General features: G+C 43.3%; 1 protein-coding gene across 1 annotated transcript in view; it reads left to right on the forward strand.

The window, feature by feature from the left end:
• LOC141084018 (transient receptor potential cation channel subfamily M member 7-like) overlaps positions 1-17,964 on the forward strand; it is a 311,613-nt gene extending 293,649 nt beyond the window's left edge. Inside the window, 9 exon segments of the mRNA XM_073568395.1 lie at positions 6,051-6,076; positions 8,706-8,756; positions 8,845-8,910; positions 8,994-9,277; positions 9,925-10,007; positions 12,782-12,987; positions 14,472-14,523; positions 16,186-16,292; positions 17,458-17,964. Of these exon segments, the coding sequence (XP_073424496.1) occupies positions 6,051-6,076; positions 8,706-8,756; positions 8,845-8,910; positions 8,994-9,277; positions 9,925-10,007; positions 12,782-12,987; positions 14,472-14,523; positions 16,186-16,292; positions 17,458-17,579 (997 nt within the window). The 3' untranslated portion in view covers positions 17,580-17,964.
• The last annotated feature ends 5,585 nt before the right edge of the window (positions 17,965-23,549 follow it).

Here is a 23,549-nt window from a genome sequence, read left to right on the forward strand (position 1 = left end):
ACTGGATTTAAGGCAGCCTACGCCCTTTCTGCCCTGCGGGTGATTTCTCTGTGGACTCTTGGACACCAGTCTGATTCCTGCTCTCCTAAAGCTAAGTTTTCTGTTTTGCCTTTTGCATCTAAGATTTGTTTTTGTTTTTCTTGCTTTTTGGATTCTGCCACTCCCTGCTGGAGTGTGCAGTGTTCCGTGAGCTCTGTCTTCTGAAAGTACCTGAGTGCTGATTTAGTTTTTGAAGCTTAGTTGCTTCAGGGCCATTTTTATATCAGCTTGTTGGCTTTTGTCTCTGATAGGGTTTTGGCAGATTGCAGACAGCAGCCTTCCTATCCGTTCCTATCTAGGTAGTTTTTGGGCCCCGTCTTTGCTCAGCCTGTCTTTCTGTCTGTGTAAGTGTTTTCATCTTGCTTCACCGTCATTATATGTGGGGGGCTGCCTATTGCTTTGGGGTCTGCTCTGGGGCAGTTAGATTTCCCCTTTCCTTCTTTAGGCCTATGTATCTCTCCGGCTGTGATCGAGGGGTCTAGGTCATCGTAGGAACCCCCCACGGCTACTGCTAGTTGTGTTGATAGGTTCAGGGGTCTGCAATCTGATAGTTGCCAACTTCTCTGGTTTTCAGGACTTAGCTAGCATTTTTGTTTTTGCCTCCTACGGTGACTCAATCATAACAGAAATCTGTGTCTGTGGTGAGTTGGGGTTGTCAGTGTGTTCTTAGGGACGCTCCTGTTTTCTCCACCTCTCCTCAGTCTCATGATATTCCTGATTATCTGGCTGATTTCTCTGATGTATTTAGTGAGAGTAAGTCTGCGTCTTTGCCTCCTCATAGGAGTTATGACTGTGCAATTGACTTGATGCCTGGGTGTAAATTTCCCAAGGGTCGGCTTTTCAACTTATCTGTACCCGAACATGATGCTATGCGATCCTATATTAAGGAGTCGTTGGAGAAGGGTCATATTAGACCACCCCCGTCACCTTTAGGCGCTGGTTTTTTTTTTATGGCCAAGAAAGATGGTTCATTAAGACCGTGTATTGATTATCGTTCCCTTACAAGATGACGGTTAAATATCAGTACCCGTTACCTCTGATGTCTGATTTATTCTCCAGAGTTAAGAGTGCCTGCTGGTTTACTAAGCTTGACCTTAGGGGGCATATAATCTTATTCGCATCAAGCACGGGGATGAATGGAAGACGGCGATTAATACTCCGGAGGGACATTTTGAGTACCTGGTGATGCCTTTTGGGCTCTCTAATGCCCCTTCTGTCTTCCAGTCCTTTATGAATGATATTTTCCGAGACTTTGTGGATAAGTTTTTGATCATCTATCTGGATGATATTTTGATATTTTCTAGTGATTGGGATTCCCATGTGGAACATGTCCGGACTGTGTTCCGGATTTTAAGGGAAAATTCCCTGTTTGTTAAAGGATCGAAGTGCCTCTTTGGTGTACAGAGGATTTCATTTTTGGGATTTATCTTGTCTCCATCGACTATTGAAATGGACCCGGCCAAGGTACAGGCCATTTATGATTGGGTTCACCCTACTTCTTTGAAGGCTCTCCAGAAGTTTTTGGGTTTTTCTAATTTCTATCGTAAATTTATAGGTAATTTTTCTAGTATTGTCAAACCACTGATTGATCTGACCAAGAAGGGAGCTGATGTGCTGAATTGGTCTCCTGAGGCTGTCTCAGCATTTCAGGAGCTTAAGTGAAGGTTTACTTCAGCTCCAGTTTTACGGCAACCTGATGTCTCACCTCCATTTCAAGTGGAGGTAGACGCTTCTGAGATTGGTGCAGGAGCTGTTTTGTCCCAAAAAGACCCTGTGACTTTGAAGATGAATCCCTGTGCCTTCTTTTCTCGAAAGTTTTCCCCATTTGAATGCAACTATGACGTGGGGGAATCAGGAATTGTTGGCCATGAAATGGGCATTTGAGGAGTGGAGACATTGGTTGGAGGGAGCTAGACATCAATTTGTGGTCCTCACCGATCACAATAATCTTATTTATCTGGAGTCGGCCAAACGCTTGAATCCTAGACAGGCTAGATGGGCCTTGCTTTTCACGCGTTTTAATTTTGTGGTCTCTTTTCTTCCGGGCACTAAGAATGTTAAGGCAGACGCCCTTTCTAGGAGTTTCTATGTTAAGACAGACGCCCTTTCTAGGAGTTTCTTTGCTAATTCTCTTAATGTGACCGAGCCTACTACTATCCTAGGTGAGGGGGTAGTTCTTTCTGCCATTTCGCCTGATTTCAGATGCGTCCTGGAGGAATTTCAGGAGGATAAACCTGAGCGTTGCCCTATGGGAAGATTGTATGTTCCTGACCAGTGGAGAAAGAGAGTGATGTCTGAAGTCCATTGCTCCGCATTGGCTGGTCATCCGGGTATTTTTGGTACCAGAGATTTGGTGAGTCAATCGTTTTGGTGGCCTGCCTTATCTCTTGATGTCAGGAATTTTGTACAGTCCTGTGAGACTTGTTCTCGGTCTAAACCCTGTTCTCGTTCTAGTGGGTTGCTGATGCCCCTGCCGGTGCCCAAGAGGCCATGGACCCATATCTCAATGGATTTTATTTCTGATCTTCCTGTCTCTCAGAGAATGACTTATCTGGGTGATTTGTGATAGATTTTCGAAGATGGTCCATCTTGTGCCACTCCCAAAGTTGCCATCTTCCGCTGAGTTGGTACCCTTGTTTTTACAACAGGTGGTTCGGTTACACGGGATTCCTGAGAACAATGTGTCCGATAGAGGGGTCCAGTTTGTTTCCAGATTCTGGAAAGCCTTTTGTTCCAATCTGGGAATTCAGTTATCCTTCTCCTCCGCGTTTCATCCCCAGACCAATGGGCAGACTGAGAGAACAAACCAGACCCTGGAGTCTTATTTAAGATGTTTTATATCTGCTGATCAAGATGATTGGGTCTCATTTTTGCCCTTGGCCGAATTTGCGCTGAACAATAGAGCTAGTTCTGCCACTTTGATGTCACCCTTTGTCTGTAATTTTGGGTTTCATCCTCGATTCTCTTCAGGGCAAGTGGAATCTTCATCCTGCCCAGGTGTGGACACTGTGGTTGTGAGAATGCAGCAGATGTGGGACCAAGTGGTGGATAAGTTGTCACTCTCTCAGGAAAACGCCCAGCGTTTTTCCAACCGGCATAGGACCATTGGTCCCCGGTTTAAAGTGGGTGATATGGTTTGGTTGTCATCTAAGAATATTCCTATGAAGGTTGCATCTCCAAAATTTAAGCCCAGATTTCTTGGACCTTATAAGATTTTGGAGATTCTTAATCCTGTTTCTTTTCGATTGGCTCTTCCAGTTACGTTCAAAATCCATAACGTATTTCACAAGTCACTGTTGAAGAGGTTTGTTGAGCCAGTAGTTCCTGTGGCGGCACCTCCTGACCCTGTATTGGTTAAAGGCAATGTGGAATATGAGGTAGAGAAAATATTGGATTCTCGATTGGTTAGATGGAGACTCCAGTATTTGGTCAAATGGAAGGGTTATGGCCAGGAGGATAATTCTTGGGTCTCTGCCTCTGATATTCATGTCAATAAATTGGTTCGTGCTTTTCACCGGGCCCATCCTGATCGGCCTGGTGGCATGGATGAGGGTTTGGTGACCCCTCCTCAAGGGGGAGGTACTGTTATGAGCTCATTTTCTGCTCCACCAGTTGAGAGTTCTCCTTCCGTTCTCCCTCTGGTGGTGACAGGAGGTAGTGAGGTTGGTTTAAGTGGTAGTGATCTGCCACCTGATGAGGAGGATAACGATTGGATCTCTGGAGTATCAGACTGGATATAAGACAGCCGACGCCCTATCCTGGTGCTGGTGATTCAGTCTGCTTCTCAGGTCTTGGACTTCAGCTCTCTTCCAGTCTTCTCAAGTTAATTTTGTTTTTTGCTAATGTTCACACTTGCGCTTGTTGGTCAATTCAGTTTCTTGTGTGGTCAGCTTGCCCCTGCTGGGGCTATGCTGAGCTTCCACTCCTATTTATCTGTATTTGCCAATTTGCCTTTTTGTCCCTTATTAGATTGGCCTCTTTTTGCTCTGTTTCAGAATATTTCAGAGTGCTGATATAGTGGGAGAAGTCTAGTGACTTCAGGGTTAATTTTGCTATCACACGTGTTGGACATTATTTTGGTAGGGTTTTTTGGCAGATTGCAGACAGTGGCTTTCCTTTCCTGTCCTTTCAAGTTAGTCGGGCCCCATCGTTTGCTCAGCCTATTTTCCTGCCTTTGTTTGTGTTTTCATCTTGCTTCACCGTCAATACATGTGGGGGGCTGTCTTTCCTTTGGGGTCTGCTCTGGGGCAGTTAGTTTTCCTCTTTTCCTCCTTTAGGCTTATGTAGCTCTCCGGTTGTGACGAGGCGTCTAGGACCATCGTAGGAACGCTCCACGACTGCTGCTAGTTGTGTTGTTAAGATCAGGGATCTGCAAACTGCATAGTTACCAACCTCTCTGGTTTTCTGAGACTTAGCTTGTTGTTTTTTTTTCCTCCTCGGTGACCCATTCATAACAATATGTGCCCGAGGGCCTCAAAAAATGCATTCACCGACACTCTCTCAGGGGCAGTGGGAGGAAGGGAAAAAGCCCAAGCTTGTGGGGACCCTCTTAATAAGGACATAATGACCCCTACCTTCTGGCTTTCATCCCCAGAGGAACGTGGTCTCAAACTAAAGTAAGTTTGCAACCCTCCATGAAGATCCTGAACTCCTTTTTGTTCCCAGAAAAGAAGTCAGGCAGTTTAACAGGTGGTTCCGGGGACACCAGAACAACATCACTCGCCCCAACCCGCAGAAACCCAGCAGATAAAGCCCCCCGCACTGTCTCAGTAACCTGCTGCTGAGAACAAGCAAGAGCTTGCTGCTCCACAGATAAACCCTGAAACATCTGACTCAGATTTTTCATCTGTTCAGCCAGAGACTGTATGGGATCCATAATTCTCTGTACAAAATACCCCCAAAAACTTAATGGTCAGTTATAATGTCACGGCCCTGTCAGCGCCAGCATGCAGCCACCACTGAGCAGGGACTCACCCACACTGCAGGGGGGCCCAGGGTCAGATACGGCCGGGAAGCTCAGGCAAACAGGACCTGGAGACACTGAAGTTGGCAAGCAGTGAAGGACCTACGGTCATGTGACTGCAAGGGGAGGGGCTTAGCATCCTGCTGCCAGAGATCGGCAGGACACAACTACAGGAATGCTCAGGTCAGACAAACAGGGGTCATACACGGAGATAGCAGTACAGTACCAGGGATGAGACAGAACAGATAGTCGGGGCCAGGCAGCGGTCAAAGCCAAACAGACATATAAAGGTACCACGCAGAATCCAACAAGCAGTATCCAGAGAACAGACCGAGTCAAAACCAAAGTATCAGGCAAACAAGAACACAGCACAAACACACTCGGGGTCAACACACTCTGCCAAGGGCGAAAGTATAACTGACGGGAATTGGAGCTTCCTGAGGCTATAAAAAGCTTTCCCAGAACCAAGGAGAGGCCACAATGATAAGCCACAGGTGTGAAGGTAAGGGCCTGCACTGAGATCATAACATTTAACCCCAGAAGTGCAGGTCCACCAGCACTGGTTCCAGACATTAACCCCAAGCGTGCGAGTCCAACCCGCACTGGGATCATGACAATCACTTTAAAACGCATTGGATGAACTTTTTCCTTTTTGATCCACATGTCTGTTCCAAGCAGGTGACGTCACACTGTATGGGTGTTTAGGTCTTTTGATTGCAGTTAGCCTCTTTAGGCAGTGCCGGACGGAGCGCTTCTACCACAACAGTACACCCCTCAGGATCTACACACAGACTAGTGAACTAATTGTGGATATACTGGGACCTTGTATTACCACAACATTGGATACCTATCAAACCATCTGGATAACATTATTGGAATTTTACATGCATAGTTGGGACTGTACAGTATTTTGTACATTGGCTATGACTGCTTTTGTACCATTTTTTTGTAGGTTGTATAACAATGCAGTCTGCAGATTTTTTTTTCTTTGAATTTTATCTAATTAATTAACTGATATTCTAACTTAAGTTCTCCTTTTCTATTTTAGGTCTTTTCAGAAAGAAGGCTTCACAAGTAAGACTTTTTTTTTCCAGAAACTATACAGTGCCTTGCGAAAGTATTCGGCCCCCTGGAACTTTTCAACCTTTTCCCACATATCATGCTTCAAACATAAAGATACCAAATGTAAATTTTTGGTGAAGAATCAACAACAAGTAGGACACAATTGTGAAGTTGAATGAAATTTATTGGTTATTTTAAATTTTTGTGGAAATTCAAATCTGAAAAGTTGGGTGTGCAATATTATTCTGCCCCTTTATCTTAATACTTTGTTGCGCCACCTTTTGCTGCGATTACAGCTGCAAGTCGCTTGGGGTATGTCTCTATCAGTCTTGTACATCGAGAGACTGAAATTCTTGCCCATTCTTCCTTGGCAAACAGCTCGAGCTCAGTGAGGTTGGATGGAGATCGTTTGTGAACAGCAGCTTTCAGCTCTTTCCACAGAATCTCGATTGGATTCAGGTCTGGACTTTGACTTGGCCATTCTAACACCTGGATACATTTATTTGTTAACCATTCCATTGTAGATTTTGCTTTATGTTTGGCATCATTGCCTTGTTGGAAGACAAATCTCTGTCCCAGTCTCAGGTCTTTTGCAGACTCCAACAGGTTTTCTTCAAGTATGGTCTAGTATTTGACTCCATCCATCTTCCCATCAATTTTAACCCTCTTCCCTGTCCCTCCCTGCTGAAGAAAAGCAGCCCCAAACCATGATGCTGCCACCACCATGTTTGACAGTGGGGATGGTGTATTCAGGGTAATGAGCTATGTTGCCTTTACGCCAAACATATTGTTTGGCATTGTTGCCAAAAAGTCCAATTTTGGTTTCATCTGACCAGAGCACCTTCTTCCACATGTTTGGTGTGTCTCCCAGGTGGCTTGTTGCAAATTTTAAACAACATTTTTTATGGATATCTTTGAGAAGTGGCTTTCTTCTTGCCACTCTTCCATAAAGGCCAGATTTGTGCAGGGTACGACTGATTGTTGTCCTATGGACAGAATGTCCCACCTCAGCTGTAGATCTCTGCAGTTCATCCAGAGTGATCAAGGGCCTCTTGACTGCATCTCTGATCAGTCTTCTCCTTGTTTCAGATGAAAGTTTAGAGGGACGGCCAGGTCTTGGTAGATTTGCAGTGGTATGATACTCCTTCCATTTCAATATGATCGCTTGCACAGTGCTCCTTGGGATGTTTAAAGTTTTGGAAATCATTTTGTATCCAAATCCGGCTTTAAACTTGTCTACAACAGTATCACGGACCTGCCTGTTGTATTCCTTGGTCTTCATGATGCTCTCTGTGCTTCAAGCAGAACCCTGAGACTATAACAGAGCAGGTGCATTTATACGGAGACTTGATTACACACAGGTAGATTATATTTATCATCATTAGTCATTTAGGACAACATTGGATCATTCAGAGATCCACAATGAACTTCTGGAGTGAGTTTGCTGCACTGAAAGTAAAGGGGCCGAATAATATTGCACGCCCTACTTTTCAGTTTTTGAATTTCCACAGAAATTTAAAATAACCAATAAATTTCGTTCAACTTCACAATTGTGTTCCACTTGTTGATTCTTCACCAAAAATATACATTTGGTATCTTTATGTTTGAAGCATGATATGTGGGAAAAGGTTGAAAAGTTCCAGGGGCCGAATTCCAATGAGTAGTTGAGTGAGGAATCTAGTGATCGGTTGAGTGCTCTTGGAGGCTGGAGAAGTCTCATAGTGTAAAATAATAGTTGTGTGGGATGGGGGACCTTTTTTGCACATGAATAGAAACATTCTTGACTTGACAGTTCAACTATGACTGGTGAACAGGAGCTCGCTGCATGAGGATCCGTACAGCTTCAGATTGGGGTTTTCACTTTAAAGGGAATCTTTCACCTATTTTTTCGACTATAAGCTGCAGCCACCGCCATTAGGGGCTTATCTACAGCATTCTGTAATTCTGCAGATAAGCCCCAATGTAACCTGAAAGAGAAGAAAAACCAGTTATATTATACTCACCCAGGGGCGGTACGGGTCCAATTGGTGTTGCGGTCCGGCTCCTCCCATCTTCTAGCAATGAGGTCCTCTTCTTTGCTTCCCGCCGTGGCTCCGGCGCAGGCACACTGCACTGCCCTGTTGAGGGCAGAGCAGAGTACTGCAGTGCGCAGGCGCCGGACCTCTCTGACCTTTCCCAGCTCCTGCGCACTGCAGTACTCTGCTCTGCCCTCAACAGGGAAGAGCAGTATGCCTGCGCAGGAGGCGCGACGGGAAGCAAAGAAGAGGACGTCATCGCTAGAAGATGGGAGGCGCTGGACTGGACCGCGACCCCCATCCGACCCAGATCGGACCCGGACAGGACCCGGACCGCCCTTGGGTGACTATAATCTAACTCGTTTTTCTTATCTTTCAGGTTACATCGGGGGCTTATCTGTAGATAAGCCCCTGATGGCGGTGGCCACAGCTTATAGTCGAAAAAATCGGTGACATATTCCCTTTAAAGGTGATAGATCAATGAAGGTTTAACCACTGGATAGCTAGAATAGGGGACCTTCAGTAAGGAGGACTAAGTACCGTAGTTGAGCATCCAACAGACAAAACTGAGAAAGGAATTAAAAATAAAAATTAAAATTATTTGGAACCAATTCTGCTTTTTTCAGAGTTTGGATGTAATTTCAAAACATCCATGGATACATCTTTCTATTATTCTGGTAAGTATTGTTTGAGGCAAACTGTATTATGTATCAAGTATCTCTTTAGAGTTGGTGGTATTAATAATGACACTTATGCTTCCTGCAGCCATTGAAAGAAACAACTTGTATCGTCTTTCCCAGAGTATTCCCTTTACCCCGCTCCCTCCAGTAGGTAAGTGGACAATGTATCTTTGCCAAGCTGAACCCTATGGACTGTTTTGGGTATTTAGATTTATTTTTTCTGCCTTATTACAGGAGAGCTGGTCACTGTGTATCGCCTGGACGAGAGTTCTCCCAGCATCCTAAATAACAGCATGTCCTCCTGGTCACATAATGGCTTCTATGCCACAATAGAGGTTCTTAGTAAAGAAGAGATGGGAGGAGGATTAAGAAAGGCTGTGAAAGTGGCATGTACCTGGTCTCATAATGACATCCTTAAGGCTGGGCACCTCTACATTATCAAATCCTTCCTTCCTGAGGTGATAAATACCTGGTCAAAAGTTTACAAGGCTGAAACCGTACTCCAGCTATGCCTCAGAGTGAGTGTTGTATATTTTTTCTGTTTTGTCTTCAACTTTTTTTACTCTACTAACAGCTCAGATTATCCAGCACTCTCTCTAAAGACGTCTATGGAGAGTGATGAATAAGCAGGGCAAATTTGTTTATATTTCACTTAGTTGATCATTAACAGGGTTGTCTGATACCTAAAACTCACTTTTTAACTATATCTATTTTAAGCCCCAACCACTTTTGTAATTATTTTAAAATGGTTGCTTTATTGTAAAATACCCTATTATTTTTTCTATATGGGTTTTTTTACTTTATGTCCTGTGACGCTTGGTTTAACGGGAGTCTCAAACGTCATCAATTGGATGGCCCTGCACTCACTTCTCCCTTCTATTACCTCGCCTGGAACAGGATATCATCAGTGGTGGCACGGTGGTCATTCATCACAGCTTCTTTCAGCACTGCCTTCTGATGACCACCTCTCAAGGAACATGTCAGAAGACATAAAGAAAAAAATGAACATAAAAGGATTAGCCTTAAAGGCAAAAGAGTAGTGTCGGTAAAGCAAATTACAAAGGTGGTTAGCAGTTTAAAACAGACATTTATAAAGGACCTTTTAGCCATTAAACAACCCCTTTTTGGAAGATAATAAACTCATCTTTAGTTTCACATTTCATAGGAAATCCAGCAACAGAGAGCTGCTCAAAAACTACTTTATGCCTTCAATCAAATGAAACCAAAAACAATTGCGTACTCCCCACGGTAAGTTTTGTGCAGCCTTCTTTGATGTATAGAAGCAACATGTGGTATAGCACATACTATTATAGTATTTGAAGGGGTTATCCAACTTTTAAAAATGTTTTAAATGGCTGAAAACATTAGAAAAAAAAAACTGAACTCTCCTCCCCTTTTTTTTCCTGGCATTCCAGCGCTAATGCTGCTATGATACCATGGTTTTTGTTTACCAGTTACCAGCATGTGACTGCTGCAGGCAATCAGTAGCTGCAGTGCTTATAATGGGCATGTCACAAGGTCAAAAGTGGCCATTTGTGCTCTGGTTTCATTCCTGCTGCACCCCTGAGTATTCCTTTTTTTAAAATTTGCTGTATGGTTCCAGAGATATAGGCCCTTTTATTTAATGCTAATTTTTATGATTTTTAGTAAGGGGCATATCTCACAAAGTAATAATGCAGAGCAGCCTAAATACATGCCCCCAGAGAATTTCTGTTAGCCATGCCCCCTTGGAAAGACCATAAATATACATACCATATATACTCATGTATAAGCCGAGTTTTTCAGCACACTTTTTGGTGCTGAAAACGCCCCCTCAGCTTATACAGGAGTCAATTGTCCCAGAGGGCCGGCGGGGGAGCAGTGGAGCAGCAAGTCACAGGAGGCAGAAGCCGGCAGATGCGGCTGTAACTGTGCTCGCTGCTAAACAGAAATGAATATTCATTTCTCTTATAGCACGCACAGTGACAGCTGCAGCCGCCGGCTTCCAGAAGACATCCTACTCACCCACCAGCATGCCCTTGCAGCATCTCGGTGGTCCCGGCACCTCCACAGCATCTCGATGGTTTTGGCTTCCAGCAGCTCTTCTGGCGCGATCACGTGGCGCTGCTCATTAAGGTAATGAATATGCACGTGTCTCCACTCCCATAGGTGTCAAGGGAATATTCATTACCTTAATGAGCGGTGCCACGTGATCATACCGGAAGAGCTGCTGGAAGCCGGAACCATTGAGATGCTGCGAAGGTGCTGGGACCACCGAGATGCTGCGAGGGCACGCTGGATAGGATAGGAGATAAGGAGCCATGCATACCAGAACGGGATGGGGGAGCCATGCATAGCAGGACAGGGATCGGGGAGCCATGCATACAATAAGTGGGACATGGGAGCCATGCATATAATGACAGGGACTGGGGAGCAAGGCATGCAATGACAGGGACCAGGGAGTCAGGCATACAATGACAGGGACCGGGGAGCCATGCATACCAGTACAGGGATGGGGGAGCCATGCATACCAGGACAGGGACGGGGGAGCCATGTATACCAGAACAGCGATGAGGGAGCCATGCATACCAGGACAGCGATGGGGGAGCCATGCACACCAAGAGAGGGATGGGGGAGCCATGCATACCAGGACAGGGACGGGGGAGCCATGCATACCAGGACAGGGATGAGGGGACAATGCATACCCGGCTTATACTCGAGTCAATAAGCTTACCTAGTTTTCCATGGCAAAATTAGGTGCCTCAGCTAATACTCGGGTCGGCTTGTACTCAAGTATATACGGTACTCAAATAAGGTTCATATCTCTGGAACTGTATGGTGGATTTTAAAGAAAAAACTGGAATACTCAAAGGAGCAGTGGGAACAAAATAAGTCTTCTTTAAGTGCCTTTCTGCTACATCTTAGGCTACTTTCACACTTGCTTTTTTTTGCAGCGCGTTTTTCCCGCAAAAAAACACATAGAAAAAACGCATACAAACGCATACAAATGCTGCGTTTTTTCAAGCATTTTTATGAGCATGCATGAAAAAAACGCAGCGTTTTTATGCGTTTGTATGCGTTTTTAGTACGTTTTTACCGCGTTTGCGTTTTTTTCCAACATTAGTTGGCCCCTCACACTAACCCAAACCATGACTTTATTAACCCGAACCCTGACCCTAACCCTGACCCTAATCCTAACCCTTATCCAAACCATACCCTAACCCTAACCCTTAACCAAACCATACTAACCCTAACCCTTAACCAAACCCTACTAACCCTACCCAAACCCTAACCCTAACCCCTAACTAACCCTAAACTCTAACCCTTAACCAAACCATACTAACCCTAACCCAAACCCTAACCCTAGCCCTAAACCCCCTTAACTAACCCTAACTCTAACCTGAACCCCTAAATTCCATTGTCTAACTAATGGTCAACAAAAAACCGCATACATGAGCATGCCAATGCGCACATATGCGCACCCATAGACTTATAATGGGTGTCTTGCTGTAAAAAATACGCATTGCACGCGCATGCGTTTTTTTGAGGCAAGTCGGACGCCCAAAAAATGCAACAGGATGCATTTTGTGCGCCCGAGCGCACACCACAAAAAAACGCATGCGCGAAAAAACGCATACAAACGCATGCGTATGCGCACATAAGCGCATCCCATGCAAAATATAGGGAAAAAACGCATGCGTTTTTTAGCGCTAAAATACAGCGCAAAAAAACGCAAGTGTGAAACCAGCCTTAGCACTGCACCATGATAACAGTAGCACAGAACGTGGTCACATGCCAGCGGCTAGAAATAAAGACTGGAGGGATCACAGGAGCATTTGCCAGAGCTGTAGTCTCACACTGTACCTAAATACCTTGGGTCTGGAGAAGTTGCTTTTTTGCCCTCCAGTGACACCCAACACCTAGGGAAAATGTGCTGGTACCTCCCTTCCAAAACACCTACAGTATGTTAGCGCTGGATCGAAAGGGACTAGAAGAGATGTATAAGGATTCTTAATGTTTTATATTTGTTTCTTTGTTGGCAGATTTTTAGAAGTGTTCCTCTTGTACTGTCACTCAGTTAGTCAGTGGTTTACAGTAGAAGAATACATGGCAGGAAGGTTTAGAAAATACAATAACAACACTGGTAGTGAAAGTGTACCATCTAACAAGCTGGAGAAGACGATGCTGGCCTTCAGTCACTGGACTTACGAATATACCAGAGGAGAATTTCTGGTTCTGGACTTGCAAGGTATTTAAATCCTCTGGGTTAAGAAAAGCTTGTAAGATCAGATATCAATATCCACTAGTCGCCTAACCACAATATCAGACATAATAAGTGCATGCAAAAATCCCGATACATGTAAACACATACTTAGCTGTCACGTGAGTTAATTACATACGTGGCAAGGTAGAGATTTTTTAGGGTCTTATTAGGGTCCTTTTTAAATCAAAAACTGCTCATAATCCACATTATCCATACATCCTTTCACTGTGTATCTCAAACAAATGCATTGCAACAAATCATTTACATTTTTCTTTGTATATAAAAGAAAATAACAAAGAAGAGGAAGAAACCACAAAACTGAACAAAGCACACACTCCTCCAGTACCCATTCCCAACTAATCCCTCTTCCATTACCAGTGTGCAACCAAACTAAGTTTAAAAAATGTTTTTATTAGAGAAATAGATAATTAAGCACCACATCTCTCGCCAACTCCTCAGAGACCACCCTAGAACATTTAATCCAGGTTCCCCATCGCTTACCAAATTTCATTATTGCTCCTTCTTTAAAATAAACCTTCTTTTCCATCAGAACTGTATTGTTTAGACATTGGATTATTTCTTCTATCATGGGGACCTTGTTTGTTAACCAGTGATTGGCTGTGGATTTTCGAACCTGGCATAACATTTTGGTTATTGCCAACTGGGTTTGGTCAGACCCTATCTCATCCCCTACCAAACCCAAAATACATATCTTGGGATCAAGTGAAATTTGAATACCAGAAACATCCATAATTAATATTCCAGCATTCCCCCGCAGTTCAACCAGTTTGGAGCAAGACCAAAGCATCCCTACACCCTACATCTCGGACAAGCATCCTCTCCTCTAAGTCCCATCTTACAGAATGCTTTGGGGGTCCTATACACCCTATACACCCTGTGCACCAGAAATAATTCACACCTTCTCTGTGCTGTGTTGAGTTTTTCCCTGTCGAGAAGATCCTTCCACTCTTCCAGAGAAATGTTCTCCACATCTCATTTCAAACAAAATTTTGCAACTACAAAGACTCATCAGTGATCTCTGCACTGTTAACCCTTTCAATGACCTATATTATTAAACCTTTTTCTAAAACTGTGGGATCCCATAAACAGGGTGATGGCTGAATCTCCCAGGGTGATCGGTTGATGTAGGGTTAAAACAGGGTGACTCCCTGTAAAACAGGGTGAGTCGATATGCCTGCCAGGGCTTTAAAAATAACATGCTATTGAATATATGCAGTAACATACTTCCTTTTGTTGACATCACCTATCGTTCATCTGAATCTGCGTGGTTATCAGGTTACCTTACTTACCTGTTACATATCGTCATTTTCCAACCATTAGCTATCTTCACTAAGTGACAATTAAGCAGTTACAGAGTAAAGGTCACTGATGTATGTCACGCGAGGGATCTGTGTTAGGAAAACTAGCATACATATTATCCTGTATTCATAGTCATTTGTTTCCTTAAGGTGTCGGTGAAAATCTGACAGATCCATCTGTTATTAAAGCAGGGGAGCACAGGTGAGACTTGGCTTTATATAAGAGAAATGTCTTCAGTATGTTACATAACATGTTCTACTAGGAATGTAAAAAATTCCACCCAAGACTGGAATTACCTGTCTTGCTACCCTGAAATAAGTGTCATATGTGAACATTAAGGTTTACAAAGAATGTGCAAAATTGATCTTGTACTCTTTTCCTTGGCCAGAATATATTCTTACATTGCTGCTTTTCTTACTTCATAATAGGATGTAATATAAAATCTATTGTAGGTTAACCCATTAATGTTTTATTAGACTAATGGGGGACTTTTCAAACTGTCTAAAATTAAAACTTTCTTTGCTATCCATAGTTTACAATTACAGAAATATATGCAGAATCCTTAGGGCCCCATCACACATAGCAATCTCGCTAGCGAGATCGCTGCTGAGTCACAACTTTTGTGACACAACAATGATCTCACCAGCGAGATCGCTGTGTGTGACAGCGATCAGCGACCGGCCCCCCTGCCGGTATCGCTGATGGCTGCAAGAAACCACTGGACATTTTTTTTGTCGCTGATCTCCCGCTGGCCAGCACGCATCGCTGCGTGTGACAGGCGGGAGACCAGCGATCAGCTGTAAAATAATTTTAAAAAAAATAAAAAATATTGTTATTCTCACCTTCCGGCGTCCCGCGCAGTCTTCCCGTCTCTCTCCACGCTCCCGATCCCAGTAATCCTTTGCAAGAATGACCGCGAGACTTCGCGATCCTGCGAGAACGGACATCATCGCGGTAATTCTCGCAAAGGATTACTGGGACCGGGAGGTGGAGAGAGGCGGGAATGCTGGGCGGGATGTCGGAAGGTGAGAATAACAATATTTTTTATTTTAATTCTATTTTTTACATGGATCCATGGCATCAGCGCTAACGAACACAGCGATGCCACGCGCTCAGCATCGCTGTGCTAATCGTTGGTGAAGCTGTCTGTTTGACAGCTCACCAGCGATCACATAGCGACTTACCAGCGATCCTGACACGTTGATATCGTTGTCGGGATCGCTGGTAAGTTGCTATGTGTGACTCCAGCTTTACTCTAATCTCAGAAAATACTTTAAAGGGCAGTACGCTTTTTCCAGTAGGTACAGGTCTTAGGTTTTAGGTACGTATGACTAGAATCAATGGAAGCTGCAATCATATCTTTAGACCAGGAGTAGACACAACAGCGGTGCCTCTGTCTATAACAAGGGCTTCCATACCATTGATGGAGCCCCTGGCATCAATTAGGCAAATAAATTCACAACATGGAACTTTGGACTTTGACCTTCTTTTTGGTGGTGTCCATCCTTTTAGCTGGACACAATAGTGTGATCTACTATGTTATTGTTTCTGGTCTAGAAGATGGACACTGGTGGAAAGGAGAATAACAGTGTCCAAAGTTTCATTTTTTTGGTCTGTTTTGTTTTATGTTTTGGGTTTTGGTTGCCTAATTTGAGTCCAAATCTCACGTCTGAATCCTATTTTCTGCTGATTCAAGTAGAAGCCCCCAAAGGAGTCATCAAAGGGGCAAAAGTGTCATCTGAATCTAACCTGAAGAGATATATGAAAGAATGCAAAGCTTGTCTACAATGTACATTAAAACTGAATGATAATAAACGTCACAAATTCCTTGCATCCTTTTTTACATATTTCTTCCTTAACCAGGTCACAAGATATGATATTTGGACCAGCCAACCTGGGGGATGATGCCATTAAAAACTTCTGTACGAAACATCAATGCAACACATGCTGCAGATATCTGAAACTACCTGGTAAGTAGAGAGTATGGGGCTGATATACTAAACTTCATGCAGCAATAATCTGGCTTAATCTGGAAAACTGTCTTTACGTGGTTTCCACCACATGTGATGTACTTTAGATTAGATCTAGACACACTTTCCACATGTTGAAAAATTATCATGGTCCACCAGAAAATGGGTGGAGAAACAACGTGGCCTAAATCATAATCCTATGTACCAAAATTGAGCAGAGATTTTCTCAGCTGCATAGAAATACATGCAGCCGCACACTCAGGTCCCAAGTGCCGTCGGCAATGCCAAGTATTGATGCAAAAGACTCGCGCGAGTTTCTCGCATCACACTCGCAAGTGTGACCTCGGCCTTACTCGGCTGCTTGTGGAAGTATTAAGAAAATCACTGTTTCATGAGCAGATTATCATTACAAAGGCTAATTTCACACTGGCGTATGGAGGAGCTGCGGAGAGATGCGGACTTCCTCCGTGAAGCTCTGCCCCTGCATCTCTTCCGGTCAGCTTCGCCTCCATCGGCATGCAGCCTGCATACTCTATTTTTAACATTAGGTACGCAGGCCATGCCGATGTGTGCAGATGCATCAAAACGACGCATGTGGAGGCATCCACATACATCAGCACGGCCTGCGTACCTATTGCTAAAGATAGGGTACGCGGGCAGCATGCCGACAGAGGCGGAGCTGAACGGAGGAGGTGCGGCCATGGGCGGAGCTTTACGGAGGAAGTCCGCATCCCTCCGCAGCTCCTTCATACACTAGTGTGAAACTAGCCTAAGACTTGTAAACCTGCTGCCATGTAGTACTCCATATTCATTAGCTTTGTATAACCACTACACTTATTATCAGCTTTCTGCCTGTGCACAGTGCAAACAGAAAGTTGTTAATCAGTGGTGTAGATGGGGTTATACAGAGCTCAGCATTCAGAGAACTAGTAGATCAGCAGCAGCAGATTTTCTCTAAACTGCAGCAAGTAGCCTAGAAATTGACACGTTGCTAGGATGATGGTCTCTTTTCCTATTTCATGCTGCTCTCAGATGGGGCAGAAGACCTGGTGACAGAATTCCCTTTAAGGTGCTATATCTGCTTAGAATGGAGGAAACGTATACATGCTTTGAACACTGAATGTTATTACACTCTTCAGCTACTTTCTGCTCTATGTTGTCACAGAAATGAAAAGAAATGAGTACATTACAGATGCTGCTTTGCTTCGAGGGAAATCTCAAGTCTCTATGGAAAGCTACGGGCCTGAAGCTCAAGTCAACAACCTACCACTGTCATGCACTGACTGATGACTGCTGGGGAAGATTCCTAGGTGTCCTATTATCACGGACAGTATTTGCTGTGTCACTGTGACAATCTGCACGCACAGTTCTGTTGTATTTAGCATCTACCTCTAATTCCGTATATTAGAGGCTGTTTACATTGTATGCAGAAGAAAACATGCGAGCTTAGTGATGTCCACATGATGGGAGTCCACAAGAGTCATCGCCAGCTACGTTTTTTCAGTTCATGGTGGCGTCTTAATATGTTGAGATATATAAGACAGGTATAACTGGGTGGCTATAACCTGGAGGTTTACATTGTGTTTTGTATGTGTATATCCAAAATACTGGAATTATATTTTTCTTGGCTATTCAGTCATATATAACAGCTAAAAATAAAACTATAAATGTCTCTTAGGAGTTTATTATATTAAGAGTTTTCTGGGATTCACATAAATTAGGCTAAAAATGATCAAAATAATGAAATAACAAACTGATTGTAACTTGCCCAAGACATACCCTGCCGTTCCAGCGCTGGTCTTGTCATACTTCCCTGCAGACGTCACATGTCCTTTACTCCTGTGACTGCTGCAGCCAATCACTGAACTCTGCTGAGGCCTGTGATTGGCTTCAGGGGTCATGCAAGTAAATAGGATGCGATTGCTGCAAGAGATTAGTGAGGGGCACCAGAGTGGATCTGGGGAGTTACCAAGTGAGTAATCGTTTTGGGGTTTTTTTCAGTGATTTTCTACCCTTAGCCTAATTTTTCCCCATCCTGGAAAAACCCCTTTAAACAAATAAAAAATACTACAAGTAAACTGTATCTAATAATCTACATTAAACCAGCAATTGTATTCCCGTCATATCTACTCCCTTACTCTAACCAGTACAACCAGTTTGTGAGTCAAGCCCATCAATAGTCATAGCCAAGTAACAAAACTGCGTGCGTCATATATGCAGTTCAACAGATAGCAATTACCGGGCTCAGCGCAGGGAGGATATAAACAAAGCGAATTGTGTCTGATGATGACTATAATGATGATGTTAGCAGTTTATCAATCTATAATGGCATGTGACAAAAGTTTCACTATTTCATAGTATAACGTAATGCACTGAGAATGCCTTAATCACTCTTCAACTGCTGAAGAACCTCATTGTGAAGAGAAGAGAGTTTCCGGTTTACTATCTATTAAAGGGGACGTGCAGTCATGCAGAATTATTTTGGCAACCCCTGCAGTTTGCCTATTCCTAGTTGTGTGTAATGTGCTCACTGTGAGGATTGCGCTGTTTCTACTCTCCTCATATATGATTTGCACATTGGGGTGATGTGCCGTCTAGAGTCTCAGTTGGGTCACTCAATAGATTATTGACAGAAGCAGCAAAGACTCTAGTTGGCGCAATAATTCATCTCTGCCAATAACATCAGAGCTGAATCCTAACAATGCGTACATTACATACAGCTAGGTTTCGGCAAACTGCATCGTTTGCTGAAAAATTCTTCATGACTAGATAACCCGTTTGGCACAGGAAATCAGTGACAAAACGGGTAGAAAACTATGTAGCATCACTCATCTCTTATAAGGTGCTGATATGATTTACAGGGATGTTAATGGAAACTTTTCATTGATGTGAGTTCTATACAGTTTTATATACTGTACAAAAACTATACTATTGGATATTAAAAGCTTTATAACGAGGCTTACACTTTTTAGCTAGTAAAATGTAGAAAATTGCAAGGCCATTAAGTCACAGCACATAATACAGTTCAACTAGTCCGTGTTTAAATTGTCAGCCTGAAAGGGAATAGCACTATCACATTCCGCGGCTCTTTACAGACATTATCATCACTGTCCCCATTGGGGCTCACAATCTGAATTCCCTATCAGTATGTCTTTGGAGTGTGGGAGAAAACCAAAGAACCCACGCAAAAACAGGGAGAACATACAAACTCCTTGCAGATGTTGTCCTTGGTGGGATTTAGACCCAAGACCCCAGTGCTGTAAGGATTCAGTGATAACCACTGAGCCACCGTGCTGCCCCACTCTCAGATCAGGATCATGTAGGGATAGAGATCTTGATTACACGGATGTGTGACTTATTAGGCTGTGTGCTGTAGTTTCAATACAATCAAGTGTTTCATCAGTAGGAGATTGTCACTGCTGGACTAGGTGTTACATGCCGGGCAGTCCAGCTAATTTGTATAACCCCACACCAAACACTGATTGGCAGCTTGCCGGCAATGCATAGTGTAGAGAGAAAGCTGCCAATCATAGGTTTAGGTGGGGTTATGCATGGCTCAGCATTGCTGAGCACTGCTACATCTACAGGAGGGAAAACAGGAATCCTATCAAAAGTGCACCAAGCAGCCTAGTAAGTGACACATTGGTGGAATCAGGCTCTCTGTCCCTACTATATGCTGCTCTCAGATTACATAACAAAACCTGCTGAGATATTCCCTTTAATATGTTGAACGAAAGTACTCATGCCGCCATGTACAACTCTAACAAGTCATCTGGACCATGCCTGCTTGACAACACTACTAAAATAACCGGGATTGTATCTGCAAAATTGTGAGAACCCCAGCAAATTTGGGACAGCTAAGAAGTATGCAAGAAAATTCTGAGCTGTCTCAAGCCAAAAATGGGTGGGCTTTGTGTAATCCCCACCTTGAGTTTTAGAGGCATTCCAAGGTAGGACTTAAATGTCCCTTGTATACTAACAGTGATGTTAGTATGTCCTCACTGCCTGTATATTAGCATGTCTGTGGACTACTCTCATGGACCCTAGTGACATGTTCCCTAAGATCATTATACCCATCCCAGCAGGAGCATTTCTTTTATTACGGTATTTCAAATAAAATAACTGTATGAATGAAGATATAGATACTAGATTTTATGATGAGGGGGTGTTCTTTTTTTGTCTTACATTTTTCAATGTATTTCAGTTGCAGATTACCTTTGTCTGCTCACTTGTCATGTAAAAGCGTTGTTTACAAGCATCTGAATTATGTGCATTAGTTTACAGAGGAAAAACATTACTGTAATATACGGGTGATAGCTATTATCATGAAACACTTGAATTTGGGTTGATCAAAGCCAAACATATATACAGATTGTTCATAGTGTCTGTGTACTGATCACCAAACCAATAAACCTTGGTGCAAAAAAAGCAAAAAAAAAAAGATCTTTTTATATTTCAAGTAAGACGACTCGTGTAATTTTGTTTTGTATTGTTCTTGTTCATTTTTATACTTAAATAAAAGAGTTTTTTTTTTTTGGCAAATATATATTCTTTATACTTTCTGCTATATGCTATATGTATTGCCCTTTTCCTCATAATAAGCCTGGGCTTTCACAGTGATATATTGGGTGCAACTGCTACACAGCCACATTGTAATGCTATTGGACATTACATATAATTATTTTGCCTAGAAATTTTGAAAACTACAATTTCCAATACAATTCCCACTCAGAAATAAAATATTCATATTAGACTTTGTGCAAGACAGCTTTGATTAGTGACATCATATGTGGACCGTTCTCATTTTTTTAATTAGCTATAGTATAGCAAACAGATTAAATCAAACGTGGAGATGTAATAATTAAAATACACGAGAACTCTTTTGATCTTGCCATTTGCTCCTTACTGGACACTTTTAGAAAGTATCTCGAAAAGGGGATGCAGCTTGTAATATACACCAAATTTATTAAAGTGTGCTAAAAAGTTATTTAAATGTCATCCATCTAATAGACAGTAAAAACTTACACCCACCCATACACATTAGACTAATGTCAGCTGTGTATGGGAAAGGGTCAGCCAAGATGACTGCTGGCCAAGCCATTGTTCGGCCAACAGCCATTTAAGGTGTATAGGAGGCTTTAGACTAGATAGTCTACAGAGGCACCAGAGTAATTAGCCATCATGAATTTGTATGTATTTGTGTGTTGTTTGTCATTTTTATAAATACTGCTCTAAGAAATAAAGGGAACACAAACAGCCTGTTGCAAATGGAATAGTGTACCCTTTATTTTTTTGAGCAGTGTATTTAATAAAATTGCGAGTTTTAAGGTATTTTATGTATTGTTCATTAAGGACCTTGGTACGGATTGTTTGCACTTTTTGGAGTAGCTAATTGGGGCTCCAGGCTGCACCCCGATATTAGGCCTAACAATTTTTAAGTGGAACCCTAGCCTTCTGATTTGCCAATGAAACACAGTTTTATCACAAACATTTTGGAGTAGCAAACGGGGCCTCTTTAGACTGCCACACAGTTTTTGCACAATCTAGTTCAATGTTGGAAGATCGATTTCACACAGGACAGGATCTTATCTAGTGTTCTGACAAGTTACTATTATTATTTATTTATGTAGCGCCATTAATTCCATGGTACTGTACATGAGAAGGGGTTACATACAAAGTTATAGATATCGTTAACAGTAAACAAATTTACAATGACAGACTGGTACAGAGGGGAGAGGACCCGGTCCTTGCGGACTTACATTCTACAGGATAGTGGGGAAGAGACAGAAGGTCAGGGGTGCAGCAGCTCTGGTGGTGATGAGGCGGCAGCTCAGGTGGTGGTGAGGCGGCAGAATGGATATTGCAGGCTGTAAGCTTTCCTGAAAAGATGGGTTTTCAGGTTCCGTTTGAAGGATCCAAGGGAGGTGGATAATCAGACGTGTTGAGGCATGGCATTCCAGAGGATAGGGGATATTCGGGAGAAATCTTGGAGGCGGTTGTGTGAGGAACGAATAAGTGTGGACGAGAGTAGGAGGTCTTGGGAGGATGGAAGATTACGTGAGGGAAGATATTGGGAGATTAGTTCAGAGATATAGGAAGGGGAAAGGTTGTGAATGGCTTTGTAGGTCAGTGTTAGTAGTTTGAACTGGATTCGTCGGGGAATTGGGAGCCAGTGGAGGGATTTGCAGAGGGGAGAGACAGGGGAGTAGCGAGGAGAGAGGTGGATTAGTTGGGAAGCAGAATTGAGGACAGACTGGAGTGGTGCAAGAGAGTTAGCAGGGAGGCCACAGAGCAGAGTGTTGCAGTAGTCAAGGTGTAAGATGATGAGGGCATGTACAAGAGTTTTAGTGGATTGAGGGCTGAGGAAGGGACAGATTCTGGAAATATTATTGAGTTGGAGGTGACAGGAGGTGGCAAGAGTTTGGACGTGTGGTTTGAAGGACAGGGCAGAGTCGAGAGTTACTCCGAGGCAGCGGATTTCAGGTGCGGGAGAGAGCGTGATGCTGTTTACCATAATAGATAGATCAGGTAGGGAAGATACGTGAGATGGAGGAAAGATAATGAGTTCAGTTTTGTCTACATTGAGTTTTAGGAAGCGAGAAGTGAAAAAGGAGGATATGGCTGATCGACACTCCGGGATTCTGGACATCAGAGAGGTAACATCTGGGCCAGAGAGTTAGATCTGAGTGTCATCTGCATACAGGTAGTACTGGAAGCCATGGGACTTTATGAGTTGTCCTAGGCCAAGAGTATAGATGGAAAAAAGTAGGGGCCCCAGGACAGAGCCTTGGGGGACTCCAACAGAGAGGGGGCGGGATGAGGAGGTAGTATGGGAGTGGGAAATGCTGAATGTGTGGTCAGAAAGGTATGAGGAAATCCAGGACAGGGCAAGGTCTTTGATGCCAGGGGAAGAAAGAATCTGTAGCAGTAGGCAGTGGTCAACTGTGTCAGCAGCAGTACTAGCGCAGGAGTGAACTCTCTGCACTGTGACACTGAGACAATGGTGCTAGCAAAACAAGGTGCCCACGTTCTTATGGACAAGGATATGTGACTTCGACACCCAATCTCAGAAGACCTTGTGTCATGACATTGTGGATGGTTCCTGCACCCTGATTGGCTGCCAGAATTAACACACAGTTAAGGGGAGAAAAAAAAAGTGTGCCACTCTTCTCACCTCTCCACACCACCTCCCCTCACCAAACACATCCCCCATCTACCCCGTTTATCATACAGCACCACTATCCTAGCCAAAGTAAT

This window comes from Dendrobates tinctorius, unplaced genomic scaffold (assembly GCF_039654945.1).
Source record: "Dendrobates tinctorius isolate UK_male_01 unplaced genomic scaffold, ASM3965494v1 ptg000022l, whole genome shotgun sequence".
NCBI lineage: Eukaryota > Metazoa > Chordata > Amphibia > Anura > Dendrobatidae > Dendrobates > Dendrobates tinctorius.